Genomic DNA, 27,748 nt, shown 5'->3' on the forward strand with positions numbered 1-27,748 from the left:
CTGGTGTTTTTCTGTCCAAAAAAAAAAAATAAGACAGTGTCTTATTATCGGGGAAACACGGTAGGTGGTGCAGTGAGTAGAGCACTGGCCCTGGAGTGAGGAGGACCTGAGTTCAAATCCGGCCTTAGATACCTAACACAAAAACTAGTAGTGTGACCTTGGGCAAGTCACTTAATCCCGATTGCCCTCCCCCCAAAAAAGCAAACAGAATACTTATCATGTATTAACATCAGCATAACAAAATATACTTTGCTTTTTCAAAGCCTCAATTCTGTCATGAAAGCATGGAATTAAAATGAGAGCAAAAAGCCTAGTCTACTTTTAAAATCTTACTATAACTTCCTTGGAGTAATAAAGTTGAATGGATTGTTACCTGTCTCTGCACTCTAGGAGAGGCCGTGTGCAGCAATGAAAAGAGATCCTGAAGCAGAGTTAGCTGCTGAGCAAGGTATTGTCGGCCCACATTAGACCCACTCAATGCTAGGACCATGGAGAGCAGCTCAAAGCAATATGCATCAGAGGAGGCATCTTCATCACTGGGCTGAGAATTAGCATTCTCCTTGCTGGAAATTGCATGTTCCCACTCTTCACGGACTCGGGTAGCTTCCATTCTGATGGCTTGGACTATATGGGCACATACCTACATCAACCAAGAGGCAGGCAGAAATAAAGAAAAATCACATTTTTGGGATAATGTGCACCCTGTAAATACATGGATAAGAACTGATGATCCATTTCACTCATTCTGCCAAACAACTCTCTACTATGTATATCCCACCATTTTTACAGTATGTATTAATACCATTGTGGTAAATAATTTTTAATAATAAAATTTTCTTCACTTTGTGGACTTCTGATATATTAAAATTACAAATTTTAAATTTAAATAAAGAACTAATAAGTTTTATGGACTACTAATGCTTTCTATTTGAGGTAATGGCCACTTTAGATTTTTAATGACATCTTTTGTTTTTACATCAGTTTCATTTCTAAAACCATCCTATACCCAGAAAGTCATACCTTGTCACAAATAAAAAAAGAGGTTAAAAAAATTAAAACAGCTTAACAAAACTAAAAGATCATCTGAATCTGACAGTATATGCAACATTCCACTCTACTAGAATCCCCTATCTCTACAATGGAGGAAAATATATTTCTTGTCTCTTCTTCAGGGCTTAACTTGGTCATTCTAATTATTTAGTTTTAACATTTTAACATTTTTCCACTGTTGTTACTTCTACTGATATTATTGTAGTGACTGTGTATATTGTTTTTCTGGTATTGTTTACATGATTTTGCATCAGATCATTTACACCTTTTATCTGTCTATGGCTTCCTTCAATTCTTAGTTAAATGCCTGGAACTTCTTCATGTCAGTGGCTTCCCTCTGGGGTTTTCTCCAATTAATCCTGCATATATCCTGATTGTACACAGTTGTTTTTATGTTGTTGCGTGCCCCCTTATCCCCATTAGATTGTGAGCTCTTTAAGGGCAAGGATTGGAGAAAAAACTGGAATTACAGGAAAAACTGAAATGAGGCTTTCAAATAATCATTGAAATTTTGGTCATTCTATCAAGGTACTTCAACAACATGGGCAACGCAGAGCTAACAATTTCTGTTCTTAACTATCGTCCTAAATATAAAAAGCAATGAAGTTTTGAAGTTTATTAACAATGATGGTTATACGGTAGCCTAAAACGTAAAACAGAGATTAAATAGGAGATGTATTCTGCAACAGCTGTTCATTTGAAGCAGAAAAATTAGAATGTACAACATGAAACTTCTTTAAAGCTATGACAAGGATGCCAAAAAGACCTGCCATCCTTCTCATTTTTGGAGCCACTATGTGCAGGATGGAAGAGAAAGTGCCCTTTCTACTAACTTATTTTCCTTTCTTCATGACATCATCAGTACTGTAACAATCTTTTTTTTTCCCTTTTGGTTATGAACTTAATCACCAAAAATCACAAATACAAAGAAGACAAAAAAGATGGTAAATGAAACAGCACACTTCTGTTCTGCATAGCTTTTATAAAGTGTAAATGCTGTTTATGTCCCTGTCAAAATTTTTCTTTTATATTCTTTTTGATTTATTAATTTCTTTTTTTACAACCACAATCTTTTTTTTGGTCTTATCTTAAAAAAATATTTTTTTTGTTACATGTTAAGTTCTGGACTGTCTCCCTCCCTCCCCATGCCACACTAGAAAAGGCCACTATCTGAGACACACACATGTATATATACATGCACTACATATGCATATACACACATTAACATGTGAATGTATGTGTGTATACATGTATATATATATATATGCATGCAAAACCATATTGTGCATACTTTTAGTTTTCAGTTTTTTCTCTGAAGGTGGATAGCATCTTCCTTATAGGTCAAAATAGCTTAGTCATTCACAGTTAATTTTAGAATAGTATTGTTGTAACTGTATACAATGTTCTCTTGATTTTGTTCATTTTACTCTTCATCATTTCATATTAAGTCTTTCCATGTTTTTCTGAAATCAACCTACTCATCATTTTTTACAGTACAGTAGTATTCCATCACAATCATATACCACATCTTATTCAGTCATTCACCAATTGATGGATATCCCCTCAACTTCTAGCTCTTTGCCACCACAAAGAGAGTTGCTATAAATATTTAGAACATAGAGGTTCTTTTTCTTTTTCCCTGATCACCTTGGGAAACAAATCTAATAGTGGTATTACTGGGTTACAGGGTATACACAGTTGTATAACTCTTGACATAATTCCAGATTGTTCTTCAAAATGGTTGGATCAGTTCAGTTCTACCAACAGTATATTAATGTCCCAATAATCCATATCCCCTCCAACATTTGTTTCTTCTTCTTTCCATCATTTTAGCCAATCTGACAGATAAGACACTAAGCTCTAAGTGCTCTAAGCAACTCTCTAAGACTATATATATGGCAAAGAAGGTGCTAAATGACATTGATGGAGGAAGTTTTCTCATCTAGGAGATCTGTTTATCATTGAAATCATAGGTGCAGTCCTTCTTCCCTATAACTAAATAATGCTCTAAGGTTTGTAAAACACTTTAAATACAGGATTTCATTTGTACCTTAAAGGAACTTTCTGAAGTAGGCACTATAGGTATTATATTATTATTACCATCACATAGAGTAGGAAACAATTTTAGTAACTTGCCTGTGGTCACATAATCAGTAACAGCTAGAACTAGAATTTGAATCCACAACTTACTGACTCCAAGTCTAGCAGTTTTTCTACTCTACAACACTGATTTAGAAGAGTCAGAGAATAAGTAGTTCTGCATCACATTTTTCAGGTAACTGAAGGTTATATATTTAAGTCACCCATTCTGGAATTTTGCGTGAAAAGTGAAATTCATTGGCCCGTAATTTATAGACTGCTCTGTTTTCTTTTTTGAAAATCAGGACATGCTTTACTTTTATCTAACCTGGTGCTACCACCACCACTTTTTATGATCTTTAAAGTATCAGTAAGAGAGTCTTAATAATCATATCTCTTGACTCTTTCACTACCCAAACATGTAGTTCATCTAGGCCAGGTAACTTGAGTTTATCAACCACAGTCAAATTTTACTACTGGCTCCTTTCCAGTATTCTCTCTTCCTTGAACTTATAGGTGTCTCAACTGCTTTTCTTTCTTTTTTTTTTTTTTTAAAGCAATCGGGGTTCAGTAACTTGTTCAAGGTTACACAGCCAGTTATTTCTGGGTGTGGTACTAAGTATCTGAGCCCGGATTCGATCCCTAGGTCATCCCGACACTGGAGCCTGTGCTCTTACTCGCTGAGCCACCTGGCCACCCCTCAACTGCTTTTCTTTTTCTGTTTTTGTATTTTTTATTACCATAAATAATACATAGGTGTTTTCTCCCTTTCCCAATATTTTTGGTAGGAAACTCTTTCTTTAGATTTGCTAAACAATAAGTAAATATATTTTTACCAGCCTTTGTTGGATGTGCTTTATTCTTGGCTAGGAAATCTATTCACCCTCATTATTTTTAGTTGTGGTTTCCCTCTATCATAGCCTCTGCAACCCCTTTCTAAAGTTAACATATTTGCCTTCCTCTTAAAGATAGGTAACACAGTGGTAAAGTACTGGTCCTGTCAGGAAGATCTGAGTTCAAATTCGGCCTCAGACATTTACTAGTTGTGTGACTTCAGACAAGTCATTTAACCTTTGCCTCAGTTTCAAAAACTGTAAAATGGGAATAACAATAGCATTGACCTCACAGGGTTGTAGCGAGGATTAAATGAGATAATATTTGTAAAACACTTAGCACAGGGCCTGGCACATAGCACTTAATAAATGCTTTTTTCCTTTGCTTTCCTTCCTTTCTAGGCATGGACCTTTCCATTTTCTTGCATTCATGGAAACCTGGCTCTCCACGTAATATTATATCCTTTGTTACCATCTGCTGTACATGCATGATTTTTCACACACTAGGGCAGGAGGAGAAGTAGGCATATTCCTTTCTTGTCACTGCTAGTTCCAGAGTTCCACTCTGACCTCATCGTTCAGCAAGTTCTCCTCTTTTGAGGTTCACTTCACCCAGAGATATCACCCTATCTGGATCTCAGTGGCAGTTATCTATTGACCAATAAATCAAGAAGTACTTTGTTTACAATGTACCAGGCACTGGGGCCACCAGGTCATTCTTACCTCCTCTTAAGATACTCAGTACCTTTCAAAGTCCTTTTTTTTCCACCTATGAGAGGGTTGGACTAGATGGTCTCTGAGGTCCTTTCCAACCCTAGTCCTATGATTTTCCTGGATACTCTTCCCTCCATTGATCTTTCTTGGTTCTCTTCCTGCCTGTCAAACCAGTCATTTTAGGATTATCATTCATGTCTTGCCCCGAAACTATGGGTTTTTCCAAAGCTCTGTCCTGGGCCCTCTTTTCTTCTTTCTTTTGATGATCTCATTTGCTTATATGGACTCAATTATCATATCTATGCAGAACAATCTATCTAGTTCTAGCTTCTCTCCTAAGCAATAACCTGCCACGACCAATAGTTCATTGCATATAGTCCCAGTAAAATGTAAGCTCTTTGAAGGCAGGGACTATTTTTTCATTTTCTTTTTTATATCTACAACACCTAGGCAAAGGAGTAGGTGTTTAATAAATGCCTGCTGGATTGGATTCTTAACATGGTGCCTGGCATATAATGGACACTTAGTATTCCTTGATTGAATGATCCATTGCTAAACTTCTTTTAAAAACTGTCTCTACTTGATACCTCCACTTATTCATTTCCCATTGCTTAGTTTTGTTAGATCCTATGAGCAAATGACAGTCTTTTCTTCTAGTCAGCTAAAGGAGCAATCACAAGTATTCAGTTGCTTTTTGCTGAAAGGTTCCTCCCCCCCCCCCCACTTACTTCCAGGTTTATAGGGGCTTCAGCTGATAGAGAATACTGGACATTTAACATTTGTCTAACTGAGTTATTGCTGTAGGAATTCAATTGCACAAACCAACCTGCTTTTGTAAATTTGTTAGCTTACTCCTACTGAATATGATTCCAACCATGTGTTCTTTCAGGTCAGCATCTGATGTCGCCTTTATGGGAAAACAAAACAAAACACAAAACAGAAATTATCTTCAAAATTGATCCATCTGACATTTCAAATTATTTTCAATAAAAATTAGTGAATTTTAAAAAAAGCAGTGACTTCAAATTGGGGTAGATGAGAGAAAGCAACTAGATAAACTTTGGCAGGAGTTTTTTTCTGAAAGTTGTGAGAAATCAAGAAGGTAACAGACAAAAGGTCCCAAGTTTAAAAAAAAAATTTTTTTTTTCAAAATTTTGCCCAGTGCAATCACATTAGTTTAAGACCAGAACGGTATACTGTAGACACCAGATATTATTTTTTCTCATGAAGCCTTTTGTAACTGATTCAGCTACCAATTATTCTTTTCCATCTGTGAAGTCCAATTTTGAGCAGTTTGTATTGTTTATTTCAGGCAACCTGACAGTGAAGAGTACTTGGCATTTGGAATTGAGAAGGTCTGGCTTAAATTCTTTCCTTAGACACTTAGTAGCTTTTGTGACCTTTGGGAGTCACCTAATTACCATATGCTTCAGGTAAATCCATAGTATTTAACTGCTCAGGCCTGGAGGGATTGTTAGTTGAAGAGCATTCCCATTCCAGGAGTTCCTCACTTTAACAAAATTACAAACTCTTCATGTATCACCTATTTAATTATTTTATTTTGTATTGTACTCTATATTTCTTTTTCTAAAATTTATTTCTTTTTAGTTTTCAATATTCATTTCCACAAGCTTTTGAGTTACAATTTTTTTCCCTATCTTTCCCCTACCCCCCTCTATATTTCTTTTTGTAATTTGTGTGTGTGTGTGTGTGTGTGTGTGTGTGTGTGTGTGTGTGTGTGTGTGTATATATATGTATGTATTCTTTTTGTATATTTCTTGGCTTCCAAACATTGTAAATAAGCTCCCTGAAGGCTAAGATTTTCTTATTTTTGAAAATCTTATTTTCTATGGTGCTTAGATCTTTTCCATTCCTTCATACCAAATCACTAACTAGATATAATGAATCCTAACTGTATGACAATTCTTGCATTTAACCCTTCCTCTCTCTTTACTGCTGAAACCTTCTCATTCTGACCCTTATCACTTCCGGCCAGGACTATTGTTAACAAGTCTCTTAACTTGTCTCTTTGAGTTCAGGGCACTTCCTTCCCCACTGAAATAATCTTCCTAATGCATAAGTCTGACTGACCAGGTCACTCCCTTTTTAGAGTCTTCAATGGCCTTCTATAGCCTCCAAGATTATAAATTATAAACTTCTCAGCCTGGCATGAAAGGTCCACTCCAACTGAACTACGCCTCTTTTATGTATTCTAGACCTAGACTAAGGACGCTACTTGCTATTTCCTGACTTTATCCTGTCTTCTACCTCTGTGCACGGCAACAGCTTGCATCCCCAAACTGGCAGTAGGCTTGCTCCTCATCTCAAGTGAGGTCAGACTCAGGGGCTGCCTCTTTCATGAAAAACTGTCTGATCTTCCCAACTGAAAGTGACTTCTCTTTCCCCCTATCAAATATTACTATGCATTATACTTATCTATGTATATAATACAATTTCCCTATTAGCATGTCTGTTAAAGTCAGAGACTATATGTCAATTTTCATCTTTGCCTCCTTGGAACTTAGCAAAAAAAACTTGCACATTTGGCACTTTCTGTTGGTCTGAACTGGATGAATCTGAATTTTTAAAGTCTCCTCCAGGCTTCTCATATAGGGAGGAAATGGATGAATGTGTTAATTTAAAGTGAACCAGTAAATTGTGTAGTTTTACACAGTTGCTTGGATTAAGGATAACAGACCAAAGTAAGTACTCTTCTTGGATAAAAGCAAAGTTTGCATCAATTCAAAATATTAGACAAAACTCTCCCACCCCTCTTCTTTTTGCTAAATTTCATTTCTGTTGTAGGAAAAAATATAATTCTTGTAAAAGATACATAGAAAGTTTGTATAACATGATCATAAAATGTATAGAAAGAGTCAGGGCAACATGTTCTAACTTGGCAGAAGCTAGATTGACCAAACTGAAATAAGAGGAAAGTGGGAAAAGGAAGAAAAGGAAAGATTTGAAGAATACAACTAAATACATTGTGTACTTTTTCCTCTCCTTCAGGTGAAGACAGAAGTGTTTTTTCCTCTTGTTCTGGTGTAGGTTCAGCATCTCCTGAGATAAGTTTTCCAAATACCTGACAGGAATGAAAGAAATATTAGAAATTACTACAAAAAATGGGAAACCTATTTGGAGATTATATTATCCTACAAGAATTCCACTATTTAGAATTTCAATTCAGAATAGTATCATCAAACAGCTACAAAAATTTCCAAGTATCCATGTATTCATTTCTTTTACCTTCTATCCAGAAGTCATCTTGTTGGTTGTGTACAGCTTTTCTTATAAGAACATCTAAAGACCTGGAGCTACCACTTCATGAATGCCTGTTTCAAGCAGCATCTCCATGAAGATGATTCCTGAGAATGATTTTTCTATTCCTGAGCTCTACTTTGGGCTCCTGATTTGTATTTCTTCCTGCTTACAACACGTAGGCATGTAATCTGCAACTCATACTCAGTATATGCAAAACCAAACTTTACCTTTTCCCCTTTCTTCTAGTTCTACTATTTCAATCAGTGGCATGACTATTCAACCATTTTTGAAAAATGTGACACTATGATACTACCCTTGACTCTTCCCTCTCTTTCACCTTATACGAATGAAGCATTTATATCCAATTATTTACCATGTTCTGGAAATTCTACTGAGCACAAGTCTGACCAAGGACAAAATTAATCCTGAATCCCTTCCTCCCAGAGAAGAATTTATTAAGCAGTATGATCCCTAAATCAAGCCGTCTAGTACAAAAAGGGATATTTCTGGGACACACAGCTCTAGCCTTGGGGGTTGCCTCAAAAGTAACTTCATGTTTGAGTTTAGGAAGCTGACCTTTTGGAGATAAAGTGAAGTGGGTGAGCATCTTCCTCTTGGAAACAGAAAAAGATCTCCTACATGAAGTTTGTGACTAGAGAAGCAAAAAGAGCTTAGACTCACAATATGGAGGAACAGAACACCTATATTTTGCTTTCCACTAATACTGAGAGTTATTCAGACAGTGCAGGTCCATTCAGACAGGGGGCAGAGTGGGAGGTGCAGGAGGAGGCCACAGGGTGTTTGTCTTCTAGGAGGAGTCTAAACTATAGGGAGGGCTACAAGGTTGGAAGGGATAGGGTAGAGCCATGTGGGAAAGAGGGATGCCAAGGTGCTGCTAAACTGTTCCCTTCTTAGAGAAGCTTTTGAATTACTGTGACTGTCTTATATGTTATGATGTTTATGAACTCCTACAAATCCTTTACACTTTTCACATTTGCTATGAGCAGAAATAAAGGCTGATCTCTACATGATATGCTCTTATTGCCTTGAGTGTATATACAGGAGCTAGGAACTCTGTAGCCACATTTGTGGAACTCAAGACACCAGCTATACATGAACTACATACAGCTTTTCCCAGGTAAACACCATGAGGGGGAAAAAGAACCAAAAGAGTGTGATTACTTCTCCAGACTAGAAGTGGTTCATATAAACTCAGAGCTTGGGGGGAACAAAGAGACATGAGTTATATCTATTTAATATTCACCCATATGTATATGTATGTTGAATACAGAGTAAGCTCCTTGGGTTGCAAAAATCTGTCCTGGGCTCCCTTCTTTACTCTCTCTACACTTAGTCTCCAGGTAACTCCATTCAAATATTATCTATATGTATAGAGATTGATTGATCGATCGATCGATTGATCGATCTATCTATCTATATTTAGTGTCTCTTCTACAGTTTCTCACCATTAAGAGGCTAGTGAATTCTGAAGATGTTGTGTATGCATTTCAAATTCAACATATAAAACAGAACTCATTATCTTTCTCCCCAAACTCACTCCTTTTCCAAAATTCCATTTCTTTTGAAGGCATTCCTACTTCTCTAGTCTCCCAAGTTTGCAACTGTGCAGTCATCCTTGACTTTTCACTCTCTCTCACCTCACCTATTGAATCAGTTCTTAAATCTTGTTATACACAGTTCCACAATATTTTTCACATCCATTCCTTTCTTTCCACTCACATGGCCATCATCCCAGTTCTGGCCCTAACCACCTTTAGCCTAAACTTTTACAATAACCTCCTCATTGGTCACCTTGTACTTCCTCTACAATCTCTAATTTGTTCTCCACACAGTTGCTAAAATGATATTTGTAATATATTGGTCTTACTATTTCATTATTTTGCTCAATAAACTCTAGTGTCTCTTAATTATTTTTAAGACCAAATAAAAAATCTTCTCTTTCATGTCTAAAGCTCTTTATAGGGTTCGTTCCAACCCACCTTATCATACATCACTCCCCCTTCATGTTCTCTTTGATCCACTAAAATTGGGCATCTTACTGTTTCCTCACACATGACAGTTATATTTTTACATTGCATTGCCCATTAGAACATAAATTCTATGAAGGCAGGGGCTGTTTTAATTTTGTCTTTGTACCTCCTCAGAGTAGGTGTTAATAAAAAAATGTTTATTGATTGGTTGCTTTTCTTTCTGCTGATCTTGATGCAAATGTTTCCCATCATTCTTTCCCCTGCTGGTTCCAAGATAGGGCCATGTCCCTCTTCTTCTCAAAACGTTTTACTGCTTACCAAGTAAAGGTCAAGCTCTTCTGCCCAACATTTCAAACTGGTGCTGTTTTTCCTTTTCCCAACTCATTCACAATGTTCCTGTCATATGATCCCCTGTTTGTGCTTATGTCTCCCCAATTCCAGACCTCTGTCTCTGCCATTTCTTTGTGGCTAGAATGTCATTTCTTCCCTTCCCTGTCTGATGATTCCTTCCTGGTCTTTTGAAACTAACTCAAATGCTCTCTTTTCCATGAAGTCTTCCCTGTTTTCCCATTCCTCCATCCCGCTCTGCCACTACTGACTGATAAGGATGCTGGTGTTTGAGTAGGCTATAACCACCTAACAGACTGTAAGCTATATGAGCAGAAGATTTATGTATTATCGAAAATTTCCATCCCTAGGAAGCTAGCACAGTGCTTTCCACTTACTAAGTATATAATAAATGTGTGCTGAACTGCTAGAACCAGCATCAACAGTGTCCTGGAATACCTATAGTCAGTTTGCTATAATATGGTATCTACATTTAAGATTAAAAAAGATGAGGCAGAAGGATGAATTAAAAGGGAGAGACACTGAGGGTTGTGAAAAATAAAGAGTATGGTTCACGTTTGCAGTTAAGTATCCATACTCCATTTTGCTAATTATGCCTTCTTATTTTATGGCTTGCCATAGTTTTAAAAACTGAAAAGAAGGAGGAAAATGACAAATAAGAAAAAGGTAACTGGAAAATGTATAAAGATAAAAGCTGCCAGCAAGGTGGTGTAGAAGATAGAGCACCAAGTCTGGGGTCAGGAAGAACTGAGCTTAAATCCAGCCTCAGACACTTACTAGCTTTGGGAACCTCTGTTTGCTTCAGGTTCTTCATCTGTAAAATGGGGATAACAATAACAGTATTTACCTGCCAGCATTGCTGTGAGAATCAAATGGGATAATTGTAAAGCATTTATCTTAGTGCCTGGCACACAATAAGCACTACATAAATGCTAGTTATTATTATCATTACTATTAGCATGGTAGGCTTAAGCAGACTGCAGTATGTTCCTAAGGATAACTTGTGTGCAAGAAAGATATTAAAAATACTACCAAGGATACTATATGACTAGAATACAAGTAAAGAGTCTCACATAATGAAACTGAGTGGCAACAGACTGAACATAGAACTATCTTCGAGATACTAAAAAAAAAAATAGAGGGAATCCTCTGATGTGTTGAGTAGATCCTTTATGGAAGCTTTATTGTAAATATAGACAAGAACCACACAATCAGAAGGTATGAAGGGCTCATATCCTGCAATGGTTGAGGGAGTTCATATACAAATGAAATTAAAGTATCAAAGTGGGTCAGACTATACTCAAAATAATTATCCTTAGTTTCTCTCTCCTTTCTCCCACATACCAACTAGTTTGTAAATCTTGCTAATTCTATCTCCTGATGTCTAACCCCTTTTCTTCATTTACAAAGACATCACCTTATTTAATCTAGTCTTGCCTAAACTACTGTTATAGCTTCCATACTGGTCTCCCTAATTCAAGTATCTCCTCATTCCAATTGACATTCCAATAGCTGTCAAAGTGATTTTATTCAGTAGGGTTTTTCCTTTGATTATGTCATTCTGCTACTCAATAATCTCCAGTGGCTCCCTGTTATTCCAGCTTAAAAATTAGATTCTTCTGCTTGGTTTTTAAAGCTCTTCACAACTAATCCCCAACCTCATTTTTCAGACTTATTTCACACTACTACCTACTCTACAATCTAGTCAAGTTGGCTCTCACTTTGCTCCTCGAACATGGCACTCTATTTCTCCTTTCTGTGTTTTTGCTCTGATGGGTCTCCCTAACTGAGATGCACTTGCTCTTCAGAGAACTACTCATTTTCTTCAAGATGCAGCTCAAGTTCCACCATCACAAAACCTTTTCTGATTCTTCCCTCTTCCTAGTTCCTTCCCTCCCTCCCTGTTTTATTTTGTATTAATCTGTACATGCTTATTCTATACAAAGTAGTCACTTCATAACTTTGCAATTGATTGATTATTCTAATTAAGGATATGTGGCAATGATACATACCTGGGAAGTAATAAGTCTGAATACTCGTAGAGTCTCTGCTTCACAATTTCTTTGCTGGGCCACACTAGCTGAGATCTGACCTGCAATTTTAGTGCTTTCACCATCTTTCCAGCCCAGGACTTTAACTTGTCGAACTCTCAATGTGTTCTCTGGGCCCTTTAATTCAATTTTTACGATGTGGTTATCACCACCTGGAAGTTCACTTGTTACCCAACCAATGTGCCTGGAATCTAGGTCAACCTAGAAGCAGAGAACAGAGATATAACTGAAATCAGACAGATCCCTACCTATATCAGAATCCTAGAAATACATATACAAATTGCCCAACTGCTACCATTAAAAGTAATTACAACTGCAAGTAGAATACATGAAACACATAATATCAATAAGGCTTTTCTATGTTTAAGTGTGTATGACAGTAATATTTCAACAACTACTTTGTTATTTAACTTGCCATTTGCACCAATAATTATTTGAACTGGCATTTTCAATTTTCATAAGAATAATGACTAAAAACTAAGATAATCTCACTTAATTTGGAGTATTTTCTCAAGATCTACAACATTCAATACTCCATCCAGATGATTTATTACCATTATCATCTGTTCATTTTAGAATTATACCACATTATTCTGTTATTTTAAAAAAGGGTCAATTTCCTATACAGTGAGGTGGCATGGTAGATAGTGGACTTGAAAAAAAAAGTGTTAAACTTGGTGTCAGGAAGACCTCAGTTCAAATCCTGCCTCAGACATGTACTAGCTGTGTGACCTTGAGAAAATCAATTATCCTGTGTCTGCTTCAGTTTCCTCATTTGTAAAATGGGAATAACAATGACATTTTACTCACAAGGTTATTGTAAAGCTCCAATGAGACACCACATGTAACATTTATATAATGCCACCTGTTATTAAGTCACAAATAGAGACAGAATTATAAAATCTTAGAGTTAGAAGGGATCACAAAGGTTATTTGTAATCAAATACCTAAATCCTGAATCCTATCCACAGCATTCATTGCAAATGATCATGATGGATACCATAATACCCTCTTCAGAGACAGGAAACTAACTACTCTGGAGCAGCTATTTTTTTTTTTAAACCCTAATCCTTAGAAAGCTAGATGACACAGTGGATAGAGTGCCAGGCCTGAAGTCAGCAAGTTCATCTTTGTGAGTTCAAATCTGGCTTCAGAACCTTACTAGCTGTGTGTCCCTGGGCAAGTCACTTATCCCTGTTTGCCTCCATTTCCTCATCTGCAAAATGAGCTTGAGAAGGAAATGGTGAACCCCTCCAATGTCTTTTCCAAGAAAACTCCAAAGGGGTCACAAAGAGTTGGTCACTATGGAAAAATGACAACGATTTTTATTAACTTTTTCATCACCTTGGGCTTAAATCTTTCACACAGTTTTGACAAAATTCCATTTCCACAAGAAGAAGTAGATAGAGTTATGAGAAATTTTGCTGATTTCTGAAATTGATACTTTATAGATACAGTTAGTGTCTAACACTGAAGTGAGATGTTGTGTACAAATAATTCATTTGTAAATTTGGTTATCTGGAAATTAGGACATATTTTCCTATAGAAACAATTACAAGATAGTTATGTTCTCATGCTAGCTTATAAAAATCTATTTTTTGGGGAGGCGGCCAGGTAGCACAGTGAGTAAGAGCACTGGCTCCAGTGTCAGGATGACCTGGGGATTGAATCCCAGGCTCAGACACTTAGCACCCACCCAGAAACACCTGGCCGTGTAACCTTGAGCAAGTTACTTAACCCCAATTACTTAGGGGCAGCCAGGTGGCTCAGTGAGTAAGAACACAGGCTCCAGTGTCGGGATGACCTGGGGATCAAAATCCGGGCTCAGATACTCAGCACCACACCCAGAAATAATTGGCCGTGCAACCTTGAGCAAGTTACTTAACCCCGATTGCTTTAAAAAAAAAAATCTACTTTTTGGTAGTAGATTTGAAGTCAAACATCCCTTTCTGGCAAAAGATGACAGAATTGCCTGATAGGAGGAAGTGCAGGATCCTGGGAAGCTCCTGAAGTAATGACAATGGAGGTATTCCTAAAGCAGACTGTTGGAAAATTGGGGAATGGATTCCTGGATTGGAGCTCACCAGTATAGTGATGCCTCTTAGTCTCCCCATCCATAAAAGGTAGAATTCTGAATACCTGTTTGATTCTGCACAGATCTTCTACTGCTTTGCCAGCCAAGAAAGTCATTGAGGTCACTTTATTCTGAAACAGATAAGAGAGACATTTAAACACTACTTTAATCATGCAATTTCTGTACTCAAGAACCTATGATGCTTTTCTACTGCCTACCACATTTCCCTCTGCCTTCCTCTTCTATGAAATATAATGACTTTGACCTTTTCCAAATAATTATTGCACTTAGACCTTCTATCACATCATTTAACACTTGATAATGCTCTTCCCAAAAGAAGTGTGCCATTCTAAAATATCATGTTAATCTTGACTTCTTTAATAACATCTTAAGATCTCTGAGAGCACAGAATGTACACCTTCTGGTATGCCCCAGAGCAGCTAGAAAAGTGTAGGCACTAAACACTGGCTGAGTTTCTCCTTCCTTTCAATTTCATATTTATCAAATGAATGACTGCTCTCACTATTCTATTTCTTTACCACCCACTCATTCCTTAACTCATGGTACTCTAGTTTTTATGACCTGTCCCTGCTGCTATTTTGCTATTTCTCTCTCATGCCCCTAAATGTGCATGTTCCTCAAAATTTAGCTCTCAGAGCTCTTCTCCCCGCAGAATGATTGTCTCTTGTATGGTTCATCTGTTTATAGCTTCAACTATTACCTCTGGGCAGGAGATTTCCTAAGTTATGTTAGAAGCCTCAGCCCCCAGCTCCACATTTCTAACTACTTGATGGATATTTCCACTTATATATCTTGTTGTTACCCAGAACTCAACATGCCTAAACTCAAATTTATCATTCTTGGTATCTTAGCCTGTGCAGATTCCTCCCCAAATTAGATTACTGTTCTAACAAAGCCATGGCATTTCATAAATGAAGGGGGCTTAGATGAAGGCAGTGAAGGCCAGTAAGATAAAGGAAAAAAACTATTCTATTTCTGTTAGTGTTACCATTATTTCCATTGTGGAGGCATTATAAAAGCTCGTTGCTGAATCTGTCATTTTTGTTACCTACCTCTATCTTACCCCTTAAATCACTGGTTTTCATTTCCTTTTTTTTTTTTCCCCATCTCTTCCTTTCTTTCCATTTCTACTGCTTTTATGACCTCATGCTTCGATGATCTCAAAAGCCTCTTCAGGGGCGGCTAGGTGGTGCAGTGAATAGAGCACCGGCCCTGAAGTCAGGAGGACCTGAGTTCAAATACGACCTCAGACACTTAACACACACACAAACTAGCCATGTGACCCTGGGCAAGTCACTTAACCCCAAATGCCCTCCAAAAAAGCAAAAAAAAAAAAGCCTCTTCACTCATTTCCTGTTGCCCAGTCTCTCTATGTTCCAAATATATTATGCACACCACTGCTGGATGGATATTCCTCGAATATCACTTTGAAAATGTCATTCTTATGCAAAAAAACTTAATTATACCAAGGTACAGAACAAGTATCAGCTATTTAGCTTTGGATTTAAGGTCCTCCATAATCTAGCCTGAACCTTATCTTCCCAGTCTTATCAAATATTTCCATACAACCAAACTTTTCTACTCATTGTTCCTTACAGACTTTATGAAATTACTCATAATGTCTGCCTAATGAGAATGCTCTCCTTGCTCTTATTTGTCTATTTAAATTCTACCAACCCTTCAAGTCCTGACTCTACTTAAGCCTACCTATTCCACCAATCCTTTCCTGAACATCCCTTGGGGAATAACTTTCCTGAAAATCCTGTACCACTGAATTGTAATTAATCATATGTATTTTACATGTCCTTTTAGTATTGTTAGTTAGATGATATCTTTATTGGTTTGATCTAGTGAATATATTTTAAAGTTCCTTAAGAGAAGGGAATATTATCATATCCTTTTAAAAATTAGTGTTTATTTATCTTAATTTTTATTACCTCTATTTTCCAACGTATTCTTCCCTCTATTTTAAATCTTATACTTTTTCATAATTACAATAAAACTTGTGAGATATTCAGTAAGAACTGGCTGATTACTGACTATGCTAAACCACACAAAGATGACTTGTGTTTATACTATACATCAATACTGACCCCATTCCATAAGAAGTGAGCCTTTTTCCTAGGATGACAGTCCCAGGTGACATTATTTTTACTACTCAGAACTATTAATCTAAGACTTCCTAGTAAAGTGAATTTTTTCTAACCTTTAAGAAATAAGTTTTCCTATATAATATCACTTTTACTTAAACAGAGAAGTTTCCATCTAAGATTTTCACATATATAAAAAGTAAATACAATATTCAGAAAAAAAAACAGTTCTGTTTTTTACCCCAAGGTCTCTTGAATTGTCTACATGAACAGAAACATAACGAGCATTGATTCCTTTTACACAATTGATTGTGATATTCTTAGTTTTGTTTTTGTCCTCATCTCCTGACTCCCAAAAAGTTTCGGTTGATCCATCTGTCAAACTGCCAATCATGGCAGGTCTGCTTGATGTTTTTATGTCAACAATGCTTGTTAGGTCTTTTAAACATATTACTATGCATGATTCCTATAAGAAAGAAAAATAAACAATTAGAATATTCAGAATGAAGTCTCCCAAAAGGATAACATAAAGACTTCTAATAAGAGGAAAAAAAATGATTAAGCTGGAATCAAATTGTCCACTATCAGTTCTGGTTAACTACACTTTTGAAAGACATTATGATGAACAAGAAAATCTTTCACACCTAGGAATAAAGAATTACAAGCTTTAATTCTTCTTTTATTTAAGCTTAAAGGTTTAGAAAAAGGTCAATAACTTTACTAACAGCTTCCTTTGAAAGTCAAAGAGAAAGAGTGGATAGTTTTAGAGAGTGAAAGGGACCTTTTTTCTTCCAAATTAATGTCTTACATTTGTACTGCATCTAAGAGTTACAGATATAATGTTAATTATATCATTGGATCATTACAAAATCCCTATGAGGCAATTAGCAAAAATATAACTTACATTCACATGCGTATATATGTATATATACATATGGATACATATATATACACACATGGATACATACATACAGTTTTTCTATGATATATACGTCATCATGTCACAATCTGTGTGTATATGTATGTGTATCTCTAGAGAGTGACTCATTCTAGAGTGGTTGAGTACATCTCTTCTCCCTTCAGTCACTGTAGCCTCTCAGAGGAAGCCTTTCCTGATCCCATCCAACTCATTCTCATCCAAAGGCACATAGCTACTGTTGGGCAGAGCTGGAGTTCTGAGCCCAGGACTTCTCACCACAGGTCTAACAGTCCTACTACACTATGCTTATGCACAGTGGTAGTTCCTTAAAAATTGTGAAAATTTAGAGACCTACCTGACTCATAGCTTCAAAGCCAGATTGGATACTGATGCTAAAACTTTCTTCACTATCTCCATCATCTGATTTAGAAAGAATATTGTTAATATGATGAAAAACATTGCTCTGATGGAGGAACTGATGGTCTGATTGCTTGAATTTGAGACTCCAGCATCTAAAAGAATACAAACAAAATCAGCTTATTCTTTATGACAGCTATTACAGTGCCAAGAAAATCTTGAAAAAGTCTTGTAAATATATTTACGCAATATGTTAAAATAAAACAAAATTTAAAGTTCTAAATAAGCAAACGACAGTGAAAAAGGCTAAAAAAATAACTATTTATAGATACCGAGGAGGATATATCAGAATATTTAGTTGGAGCAAGGGTAAAGGAAAATTATGAGAAAAACAGAAAGTACAGCTCCATTTAAAAATAGAGGAAATTGGGCATATGGAATTTGAAGCCATATAAAGGTTGTACTGAAATCAGTCCTTAACTAGTGCTCCACTTATTATCATGAGCTTGTATCTCTAACTAATCAACTTGATGATACTATTACTATTTAAAAGGATACAATATTTAACCCCCAAACCATGTAGGTAGCCACCTCCTCAAGAAGCATTTCCTGATTCCTACAGTTCATTCATTCAATCACAAATTATTTAGGCATTTACTATATTTAAAGGCACTAGGCTAAACAATGAGTAAACACAGACAAAAACAAAACAGTCCCTGCCCTTAAAAAATTTATATTCTTTTGAGGGGAAATAAGTGACAGACAAGTCAATATAATACATACTCACATACATATGCATATACATGCATGCATATGCATCTATATTTATATATACAAAGTAATGAGCTGAGTCAGGAATGGTTTGGAGGAAGCACTTTAAAGGATGAAGTGTTACCTTCCAGGTATGGGGGCAGGAGACAATGCTGTACATTGAGAACAGTGAGGGGCCCATTTGACTGAAACACAGCAGGCTAGAGAAGAACTAATGTCAAATCAATATGAAAAAATAGGGTCAGAGATTTTGGCCTTTAAATATCAGAGAAATTGGTATTTTATTTTAGAGGCAATACAGAGAGCCACAGAAGCTTCTTCAAAAGGTGGGGTATGACACGGTCAGAGATAATTTAGGAATATCACACTGGCAGTTTTGGGGGGTGGGGGGAAGAGACTGCTGTTATGTCTATACTTACCACTTTATATGCTGTATGTCCTCCAGGAGAATTTAAGCTCCTTAAAGGTAGGTATTATTTTGTTTCTCTCTCTCTCTCTCTCTTTTTCTCTCTCTCTCTCTCTCCATATCTACATAGCTATAATATCTATATCTATATAATATCTATAATGAACTTGAGGAGTGAAAGAGCAATGATAACTGTGGGGATCAGGAAATGCTTCTTGAGGAGGTGTCCACCCACATAGGAGTTTGGGGGTTAAATACTGTTGTATCTTTCTAAATATTAAGAGTATCATCAAGCTGATTAGAGAGATAATGATAATATAGGTAGCAGTAGTCAAGGAGTGAATTTCAGTACGAGCTTTATATGGTTTCAAATTCCATATGTCCAATTTCCCCTATTTTTAAATGGAGCTGTACTTTCTGTTTTTCTCATTATTTCCCTTTACCCTTGCTCCAACTAAATATTCTGATATATCCTACCTATAAAGTAAACACAATCACCTGCAGGACTCAATAAATATTTGTGCTTGGATTGAAGATAAAATATTCCATTTGCTACTCTTATCACAGCACTATTTGAAAATGATGAAAGCCAAATTCTTCCACTTCTCTGTAAATTCACCACGGGCTTATGTTTATAGCTTTATAATATTCCAGCTACTAATACCTGGTCTGATAATAAGCAGAATTATAATTTTAAAATAATATCTAAAATGAAAGCAGCCAAACTGAGAAAAAATTTATAGCAAATTTTTGTTTTTAAGCTTAGCAATTGATAATTCAGAATGCACTCTCTCATAAAAAAAAAATATATATATATATGTATATATATATATATATATTTTGCTTTTTGGAGGGGGGAGGGCAGGGCAATTGGGGGTAAGTGACTTGCCCAAGGTACACAGCTAGTAAGTGTTAAGTGTCTGAGGCCGCATTTGAACTCAGGGCCTCCCAACTCCAGGGCTTGTACTTTATTCACTAAACCACCTACCTGCCCCTAAAAGTAATTTTATATAGAGTCACTTGGTGACTTCTTAGATTTTCCCATAAAAGCCCATAACACAATACAGAATCTAACCTCACACACAAATAATGCTTTAAAATGAGTATGTATTTCATTTGAATTTAACAAGCCAGGAAAAGAATACCCATTTCACTGTAGTTCTGGCAGTGAAAGCAGGGATGCCCCTTGCTCCAAGTCACTGTCATAGGTCTGGTAATCTCAGGTAGAAGTGGAGTGAGAATGTGAGTGGAGGATTCCCATTCCATCTAGGGATTGCCATCTCTAGAAGTGCTTGGGTATTACTTGGTCAATGCTACTTCCTGTTGCTCTCTATTTTCTTATAGACCCCTCAAACTTAACTGCCAACACATGCTGCTTCTGTTTGAATTCACTATGCCCTCCACCTGCTACACTTTTGGCACAAATTTGAGGTTTTCCAAGAGGGTTTTTTTTACTAGCAATAAGAAAACAGATTGATGGTAAAAATTTACAAAGTTTTAAGAAATCTCAGAAAAGTCGTCCCCTATTGATTTGATGAAATGGAGCTATGCCCCACCTTTTTAAGTTCCTCACTATATAGCTAAGTCTTCTCCTTTCTTAAGGGGCCTGCCCAATTCCTCTACATCTCTTAATCACAGGACTGCTGTTCTTTTACATTCTTTTTATTCACTCAGACCCTGTAGGGAAAGACAAAGGTCCCATAGGTAATGATGGAAGATTTGGGGGAGGAAGGAGAGAAGGAGACAGTGGTACAAAGAAAACTGAAGAGTCTTTTAAATGTCATGGAAAAACCCAGACTCTGCAGCTATTCTCTTTTCAGAAAGAAGGCTGTTTTGGATATTTCAACAGGAAAGCTGAGGCAGGGATGGGTTGAGGAGGGAATCAAAAGACTACAAATCTAGTATTGTAAGGGACCACAGTAGCCATCTAGCACAACCGTTTCACTTTACAGATGAAGAAACCAAGGTTAAGTGACTTGGCAAAGGTCACACAAGCAGTAAGCATCAGAGGCAGGAAATGAACTCAGCTCTCCAGGTGCTAGAGCTCTTTCTCCTGCTCCATGCTGCTCTTAAGTATAAGATAAAACCAGCCTGTGAGGAGGGCTAGAGGAGCAATAGGTAGAAAAGGGAAGTTTCTATGGCCAGTGATTAGGGCAGCCTTTCAAAGGCATGTCAGGGACTATCTGGATCATACAAACTTTTCAGAAACTTGATAAGCATTTTAAAACTTTAAAAACCTTCAAAAATCTTTTCTTCAAAGTAGTTGAAAAGTTAGATGTCAGAATACCTGAGTGCCATTTGCTGCAATGAACTGCCACTGGGGAGAGACATCATAAGGTCTGAGATTGTCTGAAGCAAGCGGTGGAATGTGTGTGGCAAAGGATGGGCAGCTTCACCTGCAATCACTATGTCTGAAAGTGGATGTTCACACACTCTTGTGTCTTTCTCCTGAGATAGACATTAAAATTAAAAAGTGATGAATTAATGTTTTTAGCATAAGAAACTTTAAAAATAAAAACAATCTACAATCTATAGACAACTTTACAAAAGGAAATGCATTTAAAAAAATCTGCACTTGGTAATCTAATGAAAATATCTAAGTTTTCTAGCTTAGGAGGGAAAAACAGTAACCAAGACCTAAGTAAATACATAATTTTTCTAAATGTCTTTCTAGATCTGAACATATATAATTTCTCTTATAATTTCAATTTTGTCAATTTGGTAAATTCATGTGTTTGTTATATCATGTATATTATATAAACAAGACTCAGATATGTTACATCATGTATATTATATAAACAAAACTCAGATACATGTAGCTATACCCCTCTGCTCTTGAAGTAATTATCCAGTCCTTTTGAAGTTTTCTAGAAATTTTTACTGCTATAAAATGGGCAGATGAAAAAGAAACAAGAGAGTTACTACAGTTACTTATCTACTGACCTATCTAGATATCTACTATATTACCATATATCGACTCAGCTCATTCCTCCGCCCCAGGCCCAACTTCCCATTGCCCATCCATTCCATTGTGTCCTCAGCAACTTTAGCTCTATTGCTAGCAAACTCTCCTTTATCCTGGATGTGGTGGTTTCACTCAGTATCTCTTTCCAGAAATTACTGAAACACGAATTTCTTCCTTCCTTCGCATTTCCCTTGCCACCCTCTCTTCTCTTCTCATTTACAGGGTCAGGAAGAGTCAACAACACATCTCTTGTTCTCCTTTACCACCATTACTCAGTGACATCTCCTCTGAAGTTCATACCATGCTAGGAAGAATAAAGTACTTGGAGCCAGGAGAACCTGGGCCTCAGCATCTATGAGCTATGCGACCATGGGCAAGTTCTTTGAATTCGATGCCCTTGGTCTTGATTTCTGTGCTTTGTGAATCATGGGCTTTGGGTAACTCTCTCCCCCCACTATATGCATCCTGGCAATCTTTTGATCTTCTCAGTCTTCCCACAGTAGTTCTTCTAGACCTCACTTCTCAAGTACTCTACCTCACCCCTAGTGCACTCCCTCAGCTAGTGATCTTGCCTCCTAGTTTAAAGAGAAGATTGAGACAATCTCCCTTTTTTACTATAACATTGGTACATCTTCACCTATCCTCCCCTCTTTTGTTTTAGTACAAGAGGATACTGTGGCCCTTCTCTTCTTCAAGCAGGAAGATCTCCTATTATGTTCTAGCTCTTCTCATCAATCATTCCCTCTCTTTCTTTCATATTCAAGCTCTTCTCAGCTTCTTCCTTACCAACCTGCTCAGGTTTCTTCCACTGACAAATTCCTAGAAGCCTCTACTGCCTCACCAGACGCTCACATGTTTGTAAATCCTTGGCAATGTGGCTTCTGACCTCACCTCACTAATATACTGAAAATGATTTCTTCATTGTTAATTTGATAGCCTTTCCTCAGTCCTCATCTTCCTTGTCTTTTCTGTAGGATATGACACTGCTGACCAGTCCTGCTTTCTCCTGAATCCTCACTCTCCTCTTTGGGCTTCTCTGGGCGTTTTCCTTGCTAGTTCACCCTTCAATTCTAATGTACCTCAAGCAGGGTGCCCTGAAGGGGATCCTCTTATTTCTATCACTTTCAAACTATGCATCTGCAGCATTTAGAACAATGTCCCTATTAGAGAAGCAATACAATTTTTAAAAAAGTGAACTGAATTACATAGTAAAGTTGTAGTACTGATAAGACTGAAATTCAAGATGTTAGTTTTTAAATATCAACATTTGTCTACGCTTGCTTCATGAAAATTTAAAATGAGAAAGGGAAGCTAGAAAAACAGATAGCTCTGTTTCTCAAAGAGTAATAAAGAAGCCCTAAGTCTCCCTTTAGTGACTTTGTAGAATCTGTTAAATATCAACTTTTGAATTCCATGACCCTGGTGAAAACATTCCTTCACCACTTGATTTGTTGTAGTAAAAATAAGGTTGGAATTAAGAAGAAGACAAAAGCTTTCTATAATACAAAAGATACTGTAACCCATTAAGCTTAATTATGTGACTGGTGATAGGTTCCCTATCCTTTCCCTCTCAGGTGACATCAATCTCTTATTCCTCAAATATTACTCAGCCTTTGCCTGGACTTCCATTGTACTTCTCTTAATTTGAATTATCTACCCATTAGAAAATATCACTTGTGGAGCGGCCAGGTAGTACAGTGATAAGAGCACCAGCCCCAGAGTTGGGATGACCTGGGATCGAATCCGGGCTCAAGATACTTAGCACCACACCCAGAAATAACTGTTCATGTAATCTTGAGCAAGTTACTTAACCCCAATTGCTTTAAAAAAAAAAAAAGAAAATTTCACTTGGTAGAACATAGAGGATATGTGAGTCAATTGACTGTTTATGATATCTGTAATCATTCCTACAAGTAGTTGGTTACCATGCTCTTTTCCAGAAGCATTAACTTTTAGAATATTGTCTTCATGATAAAATCAGATTTAATTTTTATTATATCTTTTCTAGGAATTAACCCATTGTAAGTGAGGAGTCAGCAGCAAAAACTGCAAAATGCATGGAAAATATTTTTCTTACCATTTAGTTATGAGAATGAAGGATTCAATTCAATCATTGCATTAATAATTTTTTTCTGTCCTAGCAAAATATAGGCACTAAAACAATTTTCATACATACTTGTTCTGCATTTTCCTTGTTTGTTTTATTTTCTTCATCATCTTCTTCTTCTGGTTCCACTGGAGCAGGAGTCAGTGAAGCCACAAAATGCCAGAGAATATCATGGAGAGAAGTTGTTTGGATGACATTACACAGAAGCCAATTGAAAGCCTAAATAAGTGAGGTAAAATTTTTATAAAGTAAATTAAATAGTAACAGATATAGGACACATGAAAAAGAAATATAAGTCTTTTCTTAAGCATAGTTAATGTGTATCCACATTCTCAGTAAATAGCTTGGGGAAAGAGAAAGAATTTTGGTCAAATGTTTTCTTAGAAGCAGACTTTGCTTTAAGCCGTATTAATTTCACTCTCAACTTCTTTATAAAATTGAGGGAAATAATAATCTCCTACTAAAACAATAAAATATTTCGCCACATTATTTAATGTTTTACCTCTTTGGATAGTTATTCCAAACACTAGGTCATGAATATAGCTCTTGTCAATTAGCTTTCAACATTACCATAAGAAATGACTTTCAAATGCTGAACAAATTAAATTCTCTTGCTATTTAAAAAAAAAAATTCCTTGCACCAGTGTTGAGAAACCATTTAGAAAACAAGTAACAGGAGACACAAAGCGATAAGCATGTTGCTCTTAAAATACTGACAATTTACATAGCTTTAGGTAGATAACTAAACAGGGAATTAATAATAATTTTTTTTTTAAAGCAATTGGGGTTAAGTAACTTGCTCAAGGTTACACAGCCAGTTATTTCTGGGTGTGGTGCTGAGTGTCTGAGCCCGGGATTTGATCCAGGTCGTCCCAACACTGGAGCCGGTGCTCTTACTCGCTGAGCCACCTGGCCGCCCCTAAGCAATTGGGGTTAAGTAACTTGCTCAAGGTTACATGGCCAGGTGTTTCTGGGTGGGTGCTAAGTGTCTGAGCCCGGGATTCGATCTCCAGGTCTTCTCAACACTGGAGCCGGTGCCTCTTACTCGCTGTGCTACCTGGCCGCCCCAATTAATAATAATTAATTGCAGATTATTAGAGGAGAATCAAAACATGAACTATCATTTCTGATCCCATGGAATTGTAATTATGTTAACCGAAATGATACTTAGGTTGACTTAAGGAGCCTCTGAATAAGGTAATACAGTAACTATTAGTAAATTACTTCAGTGTGCTTAAATTTTAAGTTAGTGACTCAGATAAACTGAGTCAACATACAGAGGACAGCATGATGGGTTAGAAGGTGAGATGGATTTGGAGTTTAAATTCTACTTCTGTAGCCTGTCTGGTCTTGGATAGATCCCTTTAACCTCTCTGAGCCTCAGTTTTCTCATCTGTAAAATGACTGGCTGGTCTGGATAACATTGAGGTTTCTTCTAGCTCTAAATTTATTAAATTTAAAGCTGTTTCCCTATAAAGTAAGCATCTCTCTCTTTCCCTTTCATTGCCAAACTTTTAGAAAGAGTAGTTCACACTCATTTCTTCTACTTCCTCACCATACTCTTCCCTTTCAATCTACAATGCAAGGTATTATAGGGGAGAGAACACTAGACAGACTCAAATGATGCAGAATCAGCAGAATGCAGGTTAAGATAATCTGGGAATGAGGCAATCACCTGCAGTAACAGTGGGGTATTTACTAGGATAACAGAAAACTTCCTCCATCCCACAATTTGAAGTTTGGACTGAGAATATGTTAGGCTATACAAATTACAATAAACGACTGAAAAGGGATATCTTGGATTGAGTGAAATTTGATGAGAGGATAACAAAGGATAGCATTACTCAGTGAAAAAAAGACTTTCTTAGAATCTGTGTAACCTTGGACAAGTCATTTAACCTCTCTGGACCTTAGTTTCCTCAGCTATAAAAATGGGGGCTTGATAAGAAAGATTCTTTTAGGTCTCAATCTATGATAAAAAATTCATAGAGACAGGAAAAAAGTGGGATGTAGTTTACTAATTATGTATGAGGAGCAAATCTGTTCCCTCAGCTAAAAGCTATGAGGGGAGGGGAAAAAAAGGAAGGCTTAATGAATTATGTGGATAAATCTGGCTTCTTTTTTATGCTATTCAAGACTCTGTAAGGTCATAAAAAGGAACTTAATCTTGGCATTATTTTTATTTTTTTCCTTTCCCTCATCCCATATATTCAATTAGCTGCCAAAACCTGCCAACTCAATCTTCTCAATATCTTACATCTGCCTTCTCCTCTCCACTCCTGCTATATCCACCTTTGTTCAGGGCCTTATCTCATCTTGCCTTGACTACTAAGATCACTGTTTTTTCTGCTTCTAGTTTATCCTCTCTGTGATCCGTTCTCAATGTCGCCCAAGAAATCTAACTAAAGTACAACAATAAATACGTTCACCTCTTCACCAAAACCTTTAGTGGTTTCCCACTGCCCACAATACAACGAATAAAACCTCAATGCTAGCATTCAAGGTCCTCCACCAGACATGTCTCATACTACTCCCTTAAATTTCTCTGTGTTTTCTCACAAAAGTGTACCACTCTCAATTTTCAGTGGGTTCTTTTCCATCTCAAGGCCTTTGTGAACAGTTCCTAATGCTGAGACAAATTCTCTACCCATTCTATACCTTTGCCTTGTGAAAGTTATTTATGATACAAACCCAACTTGGATACTACTTGCTGCAGAAAGGTTCCCTATCCTTTCCCTCTCAGGTGACATCAATCTCTTATTCCTCAAATATTACTCAGCCCTTTGCCTGGACTTCCATTGTACTTCTCTTAAATTCTAAATCATCCTTAATTGGATGCTTATCTTTTATCCCCATTAGGTTGTAAGCTCCTTGAGCACGGTTGGAGTCATTCCTACCTTTATATCTATTTCTAGGCTCATAGGATGCCTCACATATAGTAACCCCTTAATAAAAACACTTAATGAATTTGTTATATCTTCTTGTAACTTTATGCTGCCATTTTCCTTTGTATAAATGTCTCCTAACCCATTTAAATGTAACAATTTCTATTTAATTTAAAAAAAAGCATTTTCATCAAACTGAAATACCCAGAGATCTAATAATTACACTAATATGCTCATACCTCCATAGCAAAAACTCGGCAAGCAGATTTCCGTAAGGCCTGTTTCATTGCTATTTCAAGACCTTCCAGATCATGATGCTGTATAACAAAAGCTAAAACTGGCCACTGAAAATTTCTTTCTCCTTTGGAAAGAGAACTATGGGCTGAAATTAGTCGAGAAAGCTCAGGAGAAGGATGTCTTAAGAGAGAGGAGCCAACTTCTATTAAAAAAAAAAAAGCAAAGTATTAGTTTGAAACATCAGAATAGTTGTTTTTTTACAGGCACAATCTGTAATATTAATATTCAACAGTCTAGGAATGGCAACATTAAGGAATTAGAAATTTTATGGGGATGCTAATTGTTAAATAAGAGAATCTATTTCAGAGCTATCCATTCTTTGGTTTGTAAAGAATAGCAGGATCAATATTGGAAAACTTTCTTGAGGAGAACTTTTTTTCTTGATTCTTTAGAAGCAAAACAGATGTGTCTGTTGAGTTAGTTGAAGAATAATTTTGATGCTTTGATCACAATGAATAAAAGTTCTGGTTAGTAGAATTCAGTAGCACATACTATAAGAAGCTACTCCTCATTATAAACTATGGCATGC

The 27,748-nt window shown here is 36.7% G+C and overlaps 1 protein-coding gene across 2 annotated transcripts in view; it reads right to left on the reverse strand.

Annotated features, from left to right (window-relative positions):
- Nucleotides 1-27,748, reverse strand: part of MYCBP2 (MYC binding protein 2) — a 301,197-nt gene that overhangs the window by 25,762 nt on the left and 247,687 nt on the right. The window contains exons 62-71 of one of the 2 annotated variants that reach the window (XM_069066842.1): nucleotides 27,162-27,361; nucleotides 24,107-24,256; nucleotides 21,253-21,413; nucleotides 17,787-17,943; nucleotides 16,754-16,978; nucleotides 14,467-14,532; nucleotides 12,289-12,528; nucleotides 7,660-7,758; nucleotides 5,503-5,583; nucleotides 374-640 (exon numbers count right to left, since the gene is read on the reverse strand). In XM_069066842.1, coding sequence (XP_068922943.1) covers nucleotides 374-640; nucleotides 5,503-5,583; nucleotides 7,660-7,758; nucleotides 12,289-12,528; nucleotides 14,467-14,532; nucleotides 16,754-16,978; nucleotides 17,787-17,943; nucleotides 21,253-21,413; nucleotides 24,107-24,256; nucleotides 27,162-27,361 — 1,646 coding nt within the window. The remainder of the gene's footprint in view (nucleotides 1-373; nucleotides 641-5,502; nucleotides 5,584-7,659; nucleotides 7,759-12,288; nucleotides 12,529-14,466; nucleotides 14,533-16,753; nucleotides 16,979-17,786; nucleotides 17,944-21,252; nucleotides 21,414-24,106; nucleotides 24,257-27,161; nucleotides 27,362-27,748) is intronic. The other variant, XM_069066841.1, reaches the window with a different exon arrangement.

This window comes from Petaurus breviceps, unplaced genomic scaffold (genome assembly GCF_028583685.1).
Source record: "Petaurus breviceps papuanus isolate PSGF00001 unplaced genomic scaffold, PetGlider_PUasm1.0 90730, whole genome shotgun sequence".
NCBI lineage: Eukaryota > Metazoa > Chordata > Mammalia > Diprotodontia > Petauridae > Petaurus > Petaurus breviceps.